The sequence below is a fragment of the Marmota flaviventris genome, chromosome 11 (assembly GCF_047511675.1).
Source record: "Marmota flaviventris isolate mMarFla1 chromosome 11, mMarFla1.hap1, whole genome shotgun sequence".
Classification (NCBI taxonomy): domain Eukaryota; kingdom Metazoa; phylum Chordata; class Mammalia; order Rodentia; family Sciuridae; genus Marmota; species Marmota flaviventris.
Window position 1 is genome coordinate 62,754,572 of NC_092508.1, and position 13,019 is coordinate 62,767,590.

Below are 13,019 nucleotides of genomic sequence, written 5' to 3' on the forward strand. Positions count from 1 at the left end.
GGTCTTATTAAATTGCTGAGGCTGATCTTGAACTTGCAATCCTCCTGCCTCAGCCTCTAGAGCCTCTGGTATTATAAGCATGCACCACAATGCCTGGCCCAAAGATGCATATTTAAAGTGTTAGGATAGTACTTCATTCATTGTTATATATCTCCAGAGTCCCATGCAATTCCTAACATACAAGGAAACTCCATAAGTGATCACTGTATGGGTCAGCTCTCATGCCTTAAAACTCAATTCAGAATATCTAATATTGAAGCCTCAAGTTATGTTTTTATTTAACAGAACTTTTTAAAGTTAGCTGAATGCTGTTGTGACCCTTGAGAATTAGGAGCTGAAACTCTGGGTAATGATACTCAATAAATGTTTATTGGTACTTCTATCCATGAAGAAATGGAAACAATGAGAGGCAATGTGGTTTGTCTAAGGTCACATAAGAACCAGAGCTAAGACAGAAATAGGGTTTTTTAACTGTCAGACTGACCTTCATTTCCAAGGTCACACAAAGCTCCATGGAAGAAGAAAAATGTGAATGAACAACGTACCTTGTAGCAGTTTTCTAGTGTATTTTCCCACTTCAGTCTAGTAGAATAGCCTGCCATGTTTTTTTGGTAGTAATTTTCATCTTCCTTTTCCAGCTTTTCAGTTGATTTTTTCAGTTTATTGAGGAGCTAAAGCAAAACACATTGTCACATATTAATTAACACTAGTATGAAAGCTCTTTTTAATTCCAAAAAAGAATTACATGTGGCCTAATGATATATTTCAGTTATAAAAAATAACTATAAATGACAACACCAAATATATTTTCCCAGAATAAACAGATGGCAGAACCAGAAGGAAACCTAAAAGGTCTTTTCAGTATGAAACCCTCAATTTTACACATGAAGAAATTGAGGCTTTACATATGAAATGATTTGCTTGCATTTATCAAATCAAAGAAAAGGCCAAATGACAGTGCATTTGAAAATCAGCAATGCGGGTCAAGGATCTCCAATTTACAAATACAATCTACCAATAAATCCTATAGTCTCATTTGGTAAATCTTTTAGGTCCTTGAATTTCTTACCAAGACAGGTAGAGACTTGTGGAATTATATAATTTTTAGAGTAGAGCTGGCTATCATCCTGTCTGACCATCTTGAAGCTAGCAGTGGACATTGGGAGTCAGACTTCCAGAATTAGAGTCCTGGTTCTGGCTAGGAGAAGTTACTTAGTCTTCATAAGCCACGATTTTCACATTCTCTGATGGGGATGATGATAATTCCTGCTTTGCTGGGCTGCTTTGAGGACTCATGGGTAATGCATTGTAAGGCACACAACACCTAGCAGAGCACTCAAAACACTGGTGACTGCAATTGTTACTAATGAAAAGCCTGAGATATAGGTTCACTGTCAGATAGATGGTATCCTCTCACATTGCTTCCCAAAGAGTCCCCTCCTGCCAATATTTGCCATTTTTATTGTTACGTCTTCTGGTACATTGAAGTAACACAGAACTTCCAGAACCACAGTAATTGAATTTGATGATCAAAATGTCCAGACAAGCAATTTCATATCTCTGAGAAATGAGCAAGTTGATTACATGAATGATTTTCAAACTTCAGCATGCCTAGAATGACGTGGCATGCTTGTAAAATGGGAACTTCCAGGGCCCCACATGGAGCAAAACTGATGAAGAAGCTGGAACTTGGAAATCAGAATCTTCACTCCCTCCTCAGATGATTCTCATGCAAACAGTCCTCAAACCACACTTTAAAGAATAGCAAGAACTTCCCTGATTTTAGCAGTGTAGGAATTTCAAGGACAGAAACAAAGGCTTTAAGAACGACCCTCTTTATGTTTAAGGACATTTTGACTAATGTCACAATAATGAAGAACATCCATCCAAAATGCTGAATATTAATACCACTCACTTTATTATTCCAATTGATATGCTAGCTATTCAGCTGTCCTTCAGCTGTGATGTATGACCTACAAGGACATATCACATTTAGTTTTGTATTTTAAGTGTAATGAACCACATCTATTTGAGAAACATGGCTTGTGAGTTTTAACCTGATAACAATATAGCGAAAGAGCCCAAAGAGTACCAGGGCTGTACTTTGCTAAATCATTGTCCTTAGATTCTTATGGAGAATGCTCAGACACCCAGCAGTGAGAACTAAGTCGCTTTTGATTTTGTGTGTGTGTGTGTGTGTGTGTGTGTGTGTGTTGCTAGGGATTGAACCCAGGGCCTTGTGCATGTGAGGCAAGCACTCTACCAACTGGGTTATATCCCCAGCCTCTAAGTCCCTTTTGAGATGACCACTCACATTCATTACTGTATGATGGCACTACTGACCACAAGTTTCTGCATAGCAAATGTATAGAAAAGAGCCCCAAATGGATGTAAAAAAGAACGTAGACTACTGTTTTTATTTAAGACATGTCCTTTACTAAAATTTGTCAGTATTCTTCTTTCCTCTTGGAAAAAACATCTTATTCATTTATTCACCGAACATTTATTGATTGTTTGCAATGTGTCATAGGTTCTTTCTCTCTGGGAATAGAAAAGAGAACAACATGGGCTCTTTCTCTAGATCACATAGGCCACTGCCTCCCTGTGTGTTAAGGTCTAGGAACTCCAGTTTGACAGAAGGGCTTAGGTGTCACTGGGGCACCAAGAGAGGTACCTAAACTAGTGTTGGAATTAGGAAACCACTTAAGCTATGACTCCACACATAGTAGGTGCTGAAAAAAAAATTAAAAAGATCCTTATGTGAAGAAACCTAAAATGAAAGTAGAAATTGGTGAGGCAAAATAGCACGGCAACATACAGGCAAAATTTTTGGTAAGACTGGAGTACACAATCTGGGAGAGAGAAGAGTGCTCCCGAGCTGATGCTGACAGGTCCCCACAGTCAAGTCAGGGACGGTCTTAAGGGCCACAGAACAGAGTGAGGACTCTATTCTGAGGTTACTGGAAAGACTTTGAAGGCTTTAAAGAAGAGAATGGCATATCAGATTTGAGTTTCAGAAAAGTCAACTTGACCTGCCCATCAGGATAGAAAGGAAGAGACAACACAAAAGGCAAAGAGCACAATCTGCCAGTCAGTGGAATCCCGACTAACAATGATGGTGGGTCAGGAAAGAGCAGTGGCAAGGAGCCACACAGAAGTGAACAAGCTCAAGAATTTGGTGGCTTAGGTGTTAGAATTGGGAGGATATGGCTGGATGGTGATATTCAAACATCTAGAAAACAGGAATACAGAGGGTCTTTTGGTAGAGACAAATGATGGGTCTGACAGTAGATGTTGAATGTGAAGTGACAGAAGACAGTTTGCAAACTGGTTTAAGCTGGAGATAAGAAATTTAGGTACTTCAACATAGATATGGTAGGTGAATCCTTGAGAGTCTATTTGACTGCAGGACCTCAAGGGTACTGCATTGGACACTGGAGATTTAAACAGAGTAAGAGAAATCCTCCGAAAAGGCAATATACATAGATTGGGTGGAAAAAGGAAGTGCATAAGGAGCCCAAGACAAAATTTCCAGAGGTAGGAGGAAAACCAAGAATAACATTTTGCTCAAGGTAAAGGAAGAAAATGTTCCTAGAAGGGGAAAATAAACAATGTTTAATGCTTCCAAGAAGTTCAGTAAGGTCAGCACTGGGAAGTACCCGTTGGCTCTCACAACAAAGAAGACTTTGTTTTCTTTCTTTTCTTTTCTTTTTTAGGACACTCTGAGTGGTGGGTGAAATGGTGGGGAAAGCTGGATTAGGGTGTTAGAAATGACAAAGATAATGAGATGAGGAAGTGGAGACAGAGCACAGACAGTCCTTCAAATAAATCTTACTGTAAAAAAAGGAGAGAGGATAATAGAGGAATAGGAACAGAGTCATGAAAAGGCTTCTGACTCTTCCTGCTCTTCCAGGACAGGAAGTGCAATGGCTGAATGTGTGTCTCCAAATTCACGTTGGAATTTTGAATCCCAAGGTGGTAGCATTAGGTGAGGGCGTTAGGAGGCAGGGCCTTTGAGAAGTGATTAGGTCTTGAGGGTGGGGTCCTCATGAGTAAGATTAATGCCCTTAAAAGAGGAACCCCCAAGGTCTCTCTCACCCTCTTCTGCCCTGTAGAAAGAGGAGGAAACCAAAGGATTGCAGCCAGCAGCCGGGGACAAGGCCCTCTCCAGCACTACCAGGCGCTTGGCGTTCTGACCTTAGATTTCTAATATCCAAAAGTGTGAGGAAATAAATGTTTGTTGTTTAGGACACTAGGTGATGAGGCGGAGTTACAGCAGCCTGGATAGACTGAGATGCTTGAGGAAGCCTTGGGAGCAATCCCTGGGTGGCACGTCAAGGGATGGGGGAAAACCAGAGGTGTGTGAGAGGCAGGATGGCAGGAGCTCGGGACACAGGAGGAACAGGGCTCTCCATTGGAGTAAGCAGATGCTATTTCTGGGGGAGGCAGGTGGCTCTGCTGCCTTCTGTTCACTCTGTGAGGTAGAGAGCAGGAGAGTCTGCTGTGTGTGGGTGTGAGGATGGAGGCGGGAAGAGAATGGAGGCTTCCATCAGCTTCTGGTGAGAACAGGGACTGTTCAGCAGGAAAACAGCAAGAATTGCTGAGAAGCACAGAGCTACTGCTCAAAGTGGAGATACAGATGCTTCTGTTGAAATGAGAAATGAATGCTGCCTCAGGTGCCCCACTACAGGACGAGAGAACAGCCACCTGATTAAGCAGAGGAGGTGGGATGAGTCTTGTGGTGTAAGAACAGGCTAAGGTCATGGTTGCAGGACCTGCTGCTGGAAGGCAGGGGAGGACTGCAGACTTCCACCTCCCAGAGAAGCTGCTAATAAGGAGGGAAAAGGAAATTCAGCATTTGACTGTGCAATCTTTTTTCTTTGTTATTACTTGACATCAATAAAGAATAGCTCCTAATGAGGGCTTGGAATGCCTGGGACAAATCCTGGTGCTGAGCATTTTTGCACACTGTGGGTTAGCCTCCTTGGAAGCCACCTCATTATTCAACACTTATTATGACTTCAAACTGTGAAGACTGACCTGTGAAGAAATAAGAACCTTGTAAAATGATGCTAACAATGAATTTAAGTTATTTAACTAATAGTCTCTTTGGATGAAATGATAGAGCTACGTGCAGTGACAATTTTCTTTTAAGAATGTTTGGGACCGCAGCAGCAATGCTGCCTGTATTTCCTTAGGGGTATTCTGTCTTCTGAAGAAGGTGCTGAATATTTCAAAGGTTTCTCATCTGGGTCACATACCATGTGAGGTGTGCAAGATGACGTACTGGGAGTGCAGGCAGAAAGTAGTTGCTTTTATTCCTGCACCCCAATATCATTTGTATTCATTTTGGCCTAAGAACACAATTATCAAGCTCCTATTGAATACAGGACAGGACATTATTGCCCACAAATGGACAGTTGTGGATTCTGAAGTGACCTGGAGAAAAAGCAGGGATTTTGCAACATGAGAAGCTGCCACGGTCTTTTCAAGGGTCTTTTCTTCACTTCCAGCATCCTGGGACAAGAGCCATCGGCATGGGCCTAAATCATATGGATTTGCAGAGTTATTATCCATCTTTGATTGGGTTCATATAAAAATGCACACTTGTCTTTAAAATATTTTTTTCTTTTCAAATTTATTTTTTTGGTGCATTATAATTGTATGTTATGGTAGAATTCATTATTCCATATTTATGAATGAACATAATATAATTCGATCAGTCTCATTTCTTAATACCTTTTAGAAATATTTCTACCAGGAACCCATAGACTTATGTTGCTACCCAGGAAAACCACAAAAACAGCAGAGCTGATACTTTATTTTCCTCCTGGTTATAAGCATGCCATTGCCCACATTGAAAGTAAAAACTGGGTGATCCAGCAAGATATGAAAAAAAATCCAATTATTTAATCATTTTAAAAAATTTAAATTATCAAGAGGACTGATAGAAAGATAAATTAATACTTACTATGGTTAAGGCTAAACCTTGCCTAAAGTATGTATTTTGTTTATACACTTACTTAATGGTTGTTACCTAGTGATTAAGTAGACATCACAATTATCTAATCATCTGAAATATTATTTCATCTGTCTCATTCTGCAAACATTTCTACTTTATGTTCATATTAGTATAATATATATAAAATACCATACATCTTTTCCAACATATATAAAGTGTATATATATATATATATATATATATATATATATATATATACATATATATATATATATATATATATATATATATACTTACTTGGAGCGTGACCTGAGGGTTTTTTTCTTCTACTAATAGGTTTTTTTTTAATTGTAGATGGACACAATATCTTTATTTATTTATTTTTATATGGTTCTGAGAAATCGAACCCAGTGCCTCCGGCATCCGAGGCAAGCGCTCTACCACTGAGCTATAACCCCTGTCCTTTAATAGAGTTCTTTATAAAAAAAAAAAAAAAAAAAGAAGCTGTTGGCCTAATCTGTGATGTTAATAATATCTTTGAAGAATATTTGTGGGCCCAGAATGATTTGGAGACCCTTCTTATGCCTTGCCAACCTTCAACTCTACAGAGAGTCCATGCAGAGGAAGGAACCAGTCAGTTCTTGTGTTCCCAGCTCAGAGCAGGAAACCTGCCTCCAAGCCCCATGCACCCAGCCGCCCACACCAGCTTACCTTCTGCTTCTCCTTCTGAGTCATGGATTGCTTGGAACTTTCTACAAGATGGAAAAGTGCTTCATGCTTCTTAGTACTCACCATTAATTTTTTCTTAGCCTACAGTCAAAAACATACAGACAAGATATAAAGGAGCAGAAATGAATATCCAGAGCCAAGCTATTTTGTTTTGAATGAGGCATGTTCAAATGCTAGCTTGAACCACTGCGTAATTTTAGTTCTTCATTCCCTCCCTCTTTTCAAAATCTACCTAAAATACTGCAGCAGGGAACACTCTGCTCTGAGAACCACTGTGCACTTGGTCATTGCATGGGGTGCACTCAACATTTTGCTCAATCAAGAGAGGTCTGAAAGCCTTCAGAACACTGTCCTATCTAGTGTGGCTTTACCATATGAAATTATAACAAAAGCAGAAGGCCACCGGCATTGTTCTTTTGAGAATCTTAGCTGGGCCACAGCTTAGATTATTGTAAAATGTTGTCTTAAAGTTTAAGCATCGCTGGAAACCTTGCTGTCTGATACCTGGGCTGGAGAGCTGAGCAGTTCCTAGCATCCTTTGAAATGTCCTGTGCTTGCTGAGGGTGGGGAGTGAGGGGAGAGGTGGGGAAGGAAGAAACACTCCATGTTTCCTGCCCCGTGGATGCATCAAAGCTTGGTATGGGTTCTGATTTGGGTGATGCTTTCTTTTTCTGCATAGTTGACTTTGGCTAAAAGATGATGCTTCAGAGAGAAAATAAGCAAACAGATTTAGGGTTGAGTTGGAGTCAACCTGTTCAGGAACTAGATCGACTGAGAGATTATTTGGCTTTTTACCTCAAGATTGCCAGGCCTACAAACACGGATAATAAAGGGGGAAACCTGGGTCTCACTCCCCTTGGGCTTTCGCCTTTGGAATCAGAGGCACAGCCTTCTGCCTCTCTCAAAACATGTGAAGGCTCAACAAAAGGACATTCAAGGAAAAGCAACCCATAGCACTTCCCCCCACCTTTGTCAGTCACATGGCTGCTGATGAGTGAGAGCAAGAGGACTTGGTTTTCTAAGGCTTGGCATTCGAGTTTCCAAAAGAGACTGTTTCATTGTTGACTTGCTGAATCCCTTGAATTACAACTGGAGAGAAAATTATTATAGCTCGAGAATTTTCTGTTTTCTAATTTCTATTACTCTTCATAAAAAAATAAAATCATTTTGTTGAGCAAAATGACTTGGTAGAAACTAGGAAATGATAAAAGGTTTTTTTTTTTTTTTGGTTCTTGGAAGCAATTGTAGCTTCAGAGTGTTTTTTTTTTCTGGCTTTTTGTCCATTGTATTAGATTTCCTGTGAAAGCTGAATATTTAAAGAAAATTGGTTTATAAAAACAAATCTTTTAAAAAAGAGTTCGGAAAAATCAAAAGCAGAACTGAAAATAAGTGACTGAATACTTTTTCTGAGACCTTTAGAGATTTATTATAAAAGTGATTTTTATGAGCTTTGTTTGAGCAGTACAATTACTGTCGGCATAGAAATTCATTTATCTCAAATATTTCTTATTAATGTCCTTAGTCTGTGGAGTCCTCAGAGTCAGCAGAAGCTTCAGAAGCAATGATGAGGCCACCTGTTTCTGAGGGCATCTCTGGTCATTTGGCACCAGGAACTGTTTACTTGCAAATGTTCCTTCTGGGCACTAACACTTAGGAGATGAAAAAGGAAAATTTAAACTCTTAAAGTACAAGTCCTCTCAAAGGATATCATTGGGTTTTCTTAGCAGATTTCTTAGTCTCTTATCCTTCCTAGTTAAAATGAGCTTCTGCTAACCAGATTATTCTGGAATAATCTGTACATATGGATTCCATCTGCCATTTTCTCTGTTAAGAACCTATAATGGTATGCTACAGCTTCCCATCAGTTCAATATTCCTCTCCTTAGAATTCATTCACTATTTTCTGCATATTTTATCTAGCCAACTAAATTTCAAATTACTTGAAAACAAGGATCATATCTTATCATAGTATTATGCATAGAAAACAGAGTATACATTCTTGTGAAATGGACATGTGCATTTCACTTGACATTCACTACCCTCCCCTCACCATGCCCTCTCACTAATGAGGTCAAGATCACCAAAACCCTTCTCCCAATGAAAATCCCAAACTCAGATGATGTTTGTCATGTGCCCTGAGTTTCAAATTAAACAGAGAGATAGTCGGTATAGTGTAATGGGACAGAGCAGTGACTCTGGAATCTAAGAATTTGTAAGAATTCTTGGTTCAACCATTAACCAGCTTTAAACCCTTGGAAAAACGACTTCAGCTCTCCATCTCAGTTTTCCCATGTGTAAAATGGGACAAGGCAAGGTCATATACTACACTGGGTTGCTGTGATTTATGAATAACCATATTTTCAGCCATGTTCTTCTTTGGCTTAGTTGACAGACATGTCTGTATAATAACTCAGGTGAAGAAACATTTTTCTTTGCAGTTAGCACTTAGCAGCACTAGATGATGCCTGTGTAAAAAGAAAAAGCTTCAGTATTAAAAAATTAAGGTTATACAAATGATATTTGTGGATACTTGCCTTAATTTGCTGATTCCAATTGCTGATAACAAGATTTGCTGTCTTTTCAACTTCATTATCAAGCTATTGAAGAGAAAAATAGAAAAATGTTTTGCTTTCTTCTTATTTAGTCACTGCTGTGGACTAAATATTCACTTAGCCCCTAAATTCATAGGTTGAGCACTTTTCCCTCAATGTGAGGGATTTGGAGGTGAGGACTTCAGGACTTGATTGATAATGAGGGTGGGGCCCTCCTACATGGATTGGTTCCCTTAAAAAAGAGGCCTTCAGGGCTGGGTTTGAGGCTCAATGGTAGAGCACTTTCCTATCTGTGAGGCACTGGGCTCTGGGCTGCATTCTCAGTACCACATAAAAATACATAAATAAAATAAAGGTATTGTGTCCCTCTACACAAAAGAGGCATTCAGAGGTCCATTGCTCCTTCTGCCATGTGAGCACACAACAAGAAGATGGCCGTCTGTGAACCAGGAAGTGAACTCTCACCAGACACCAAATGTGCTGGTGACTGGATCTCAGAATTCCCAGCCTCCAGAACAGTGATGAGTAAATTTCTGTTATTTCTAAGCCACCCAGTTTATGCTATTTTTATAATAACAACCTAAACTAAGACAGTCATAGTGCTGATTTAATTCTGGAACAATCACTCTTACAATCCACTGGGTTTCGAAATCCTGTAGCAAACATTTCCTGAGGAAAGTAGCCAAACTATCTTATCTCTGTGTCAAGTGACTCCTGGCAGGATTTGGAAAAGTAATGATTTCCAGTCTATAATGATGTGAAAAGCATATTCATATATGCAACTGTGTGGAATAGGCACTTGCAGAGGCTGGGTCACTGCTGGTCCCATCACATCCTCTTTAACATCAATCCATGTGGCAAAAACATCAGCACCATGAGAGCCAGTACAGTCCTGGCACTGCTAAGTTTAATAAATGTCTCCATTGCTCCTCATGTGACTACTGCTTTAATTTCAAGAAGATTGAATTCTTAATCATAATTAACTTTTGAAAAAAGGGACAGTGATAATAATGATGACAGTGGACTTGGGCCATGCCCCAGGGAGAGCAGATATAAATTAGGGTGGAATTTTTTCCCTGGTCCACAGACTCAGCATATCAGCTATCTCTCAACCACTCTGAGAATCGGCAAATGCAAAGCTTTTGTTTTCCCCAGGTGATTAAATTTAGGATACAGGGTTTATTGTAACAAATGGAATGAAGATGATTTTATGCACTATACCCCTTTTGATCCTACAGATGTGACTGGAATGTGGAACAAGTTCACTTTTAAAGATAAAATCTAATCTTTTATCTTTTGTGTGAGAGTGGGACAGAAAGGTGGGGTACAGTATGGCTGTGTGGCGGGTGGTGGGTAATGCTAAAAAGAGGAGGACAACAAGCAGAGACAGCAGTTTGGAGGTCATGACATCAGCCACCTAAAGCCCTGTGATAAACTGTCATCACTCTATGCCTAATTTATAATAAGTACTACAGAAATGTAGTTATCATATGGTAAAAGTATATTTTGTAATTAATGAAATATAGCTTAGTGATTAGTTTTTATTAAATTGGTTTGCAAAGGTGGATGATGATATTGCTTCCTAATAATTCTTGTAAATTTCTAACTATCACCCTAGCCCTAGGTAGAACATCCAATCTAGTAAAATCTGTATATTCACAGAAACATCAATTCTACTTCCTAATTCAGTTGAATGAGTTAGAATTTAAATATTTTAAAAATTATTTCTCTTTTATCAGAGCATTTACAAATCCCACCCCAACAGAGCCAAGCAGCAATTTATTAATGTGGCATTGATGTGGCCTGGAAACATAACTCAAGGCGCTTAACACCTGTAAGATACACAAAGAAAAAGGACCACAAACAAAGGATACCCTACAAAAGGACCAGGTACCCCAAGGGAGTTGACTAGCATTTTTTTTTCAATTTTAAGAATATTTGAGGACTGCATTCTATTATCATCTTTACAAAATCCTAAAATGATAAGAAAAGCATTTTTATGAATTGTGTTCATATTCTTCTGTTTACAAATGGATTAAATAAAACTGAAAGAAATATCTACAAAAAGCACAAAGTATGAAATAGCGATAACCAGTAATTTCACCTCAAGGTAATTCTTATTAACATTTTGGGAAGATTCTTCAAGATTTTTTCTGGGTATGTATGCATAGCAGAGCTTAAAAATTGAGATGATATTGTTTGTTAGATTGTTCTCATCCTGCTTTTTTATTCAACACTATATTGTGAACAAATCCCCATGTGATCAAATTCTTTTTTATAATAGAGTGTTTTTTTTTTAAATTTCTTTGTTTTTTTGTTGCTGGTGATTGAACCCAGGGCCTTGCACACACTAGGCAAGTACTCTTTTCCCACTGACCTACATCCTCAGCCTTCTATAATAACATTTTAATGGTTGCATAGTATTCTATTACTTGCCTTTATCATAATTTGTTTTATTTTCATAGTTTGTCTTTGAATGATGAAGTATTTGTCATTTTTCCACTACTATAAATAATGCACTAACAAACAGCTATTCTCATAAATCTTAGAAGTGTGATTTTGATTATTTTTATGTTAAATTCCTAAGAGCGAGTATCACTTTTAGATCACCTTTTCCTCCACTGGCCACAGACAGTAATCTTGCTTTAAACAGGGAAGAAAAGAAAAGCTTTGACTCACCGATTTCCTCTTTTTCTCTTGCATACTCAGGACTTGATGAGTTGGTTTTATTGCTTCCAACTCAATTGCTTTGCCAAGTTTTCTGGAAATAGAACATAAAGACATACAGTCATTGTTTTTAGGGTTTATATCTACTTTCCCAATTACTTTCCAGGGAAATAAAATGGCATGTTATAGCACATCAATTCAGTGCAAGTTTGAAGTGGAATATTTGTGCCCCAACCCCTTTGAATATGTGTGACTCTCCTTAGGGCTGGAGCAAGGCCAGGGTGGGAGGGGGGCACACTCACTGATGCAGGTCCGCTGTGGATCTCATGCCCTCCGAGGCCCAGGCCCAGGCATTGCTGAGACAGCTAGAGGCAAAAACAAGGTGGGGTAGGGGAGATGAACAAGAGTAAGTGTGATTTTCCCGTGAACTCTGAGAAACGAAGCATCACTGTGCTACACTGTCAGTGGATTTTCTTCCCTAAGCATATTTCCATTTCTCCAGGAGATTAAATTCTGCCAATATACTTATGTGCACTATAGTCATTATATTTACTGTTTTTTACTCCCATAATTTTTTTTTTCATTTAGATTTTCATCTTCCATTTTATGTCTGTAGAAAATCAGGCAAATCAAATAGCTGAGGAAGAGAGCAGATGGGAGATAGGATGCTGGGTTAGAAGGCCCTCAAAGACAATCTTTTCAGTTTCCTCGCTTTACAGATGAATAAACTTGTGAGTCTTTGAGAAGTTAAGTGACAGAGGACTTGACACCCTGCTCATGTTCTGATTGCTGCTCTTGGGGTTGGGATCCAGCTTCTGCTCCCTGCCAACTTTTAGTACAACATCTCAGACCTTTCCTGGTCCTTTCAGAGATACTCCAATTGAACACAAAAGGGAGCACTGCCAACTCCCCAGGAGCAGAGGAGAAAGATTAGAAAGTGTGATGTCATTTTCTGCCACAGAAGAGATCCAACTCCTGGAAGCCGGTGTATTGCCTGCCTTCAAAAGTCAGGAGAATGAACCCTACTGCATTAGTAACCTCTAGGGACAGAGCCCATGTTGATTCTAATGAGGAGGGAGAGGAGGAATCTGCATCCTGGTTAAAATCTGA

The 13,019-nt window shown here is 39.1% G+C and overlaps 1 protein-coding gene across 2 annotated transcripts in view; it reads right to left on the bottom strand.

Moving 5' to 3' along the window:
- Nostrin (nitric oxide synthase trafficking) overlaps positions 1–13,019 on the bottom strand; it is a 58,699-nt gene that overhangs the window by 19,908 nt on the left and 25,772 nt on the right. For both annotated transcript variants that reach the window (XM_027946101.3, XM_027946103.3), the window contains 5 exons: positions 12,212–12,274; positions 11,922–12,003; positions 9,225–9,287; positions 6,674–6,772; positions 546–671 (listed from right to left, as the gene is read on the bottom strand). In XM_027946101.3, the coding sequence (XP_027801902.1) occupies positions 546–671; positions 6,674–6,772; positions 9,225–9,287; positions 11,922–12,003; positions 12,212–12,274 (433 nt within the window). The remainder of the gene's footprint in view (positions 1–545; positions 672–6,673; positions 6,773–9,224; positions 9,288–11,921; positions 12,004–12,211; positions 12,275–13,019) is intronic.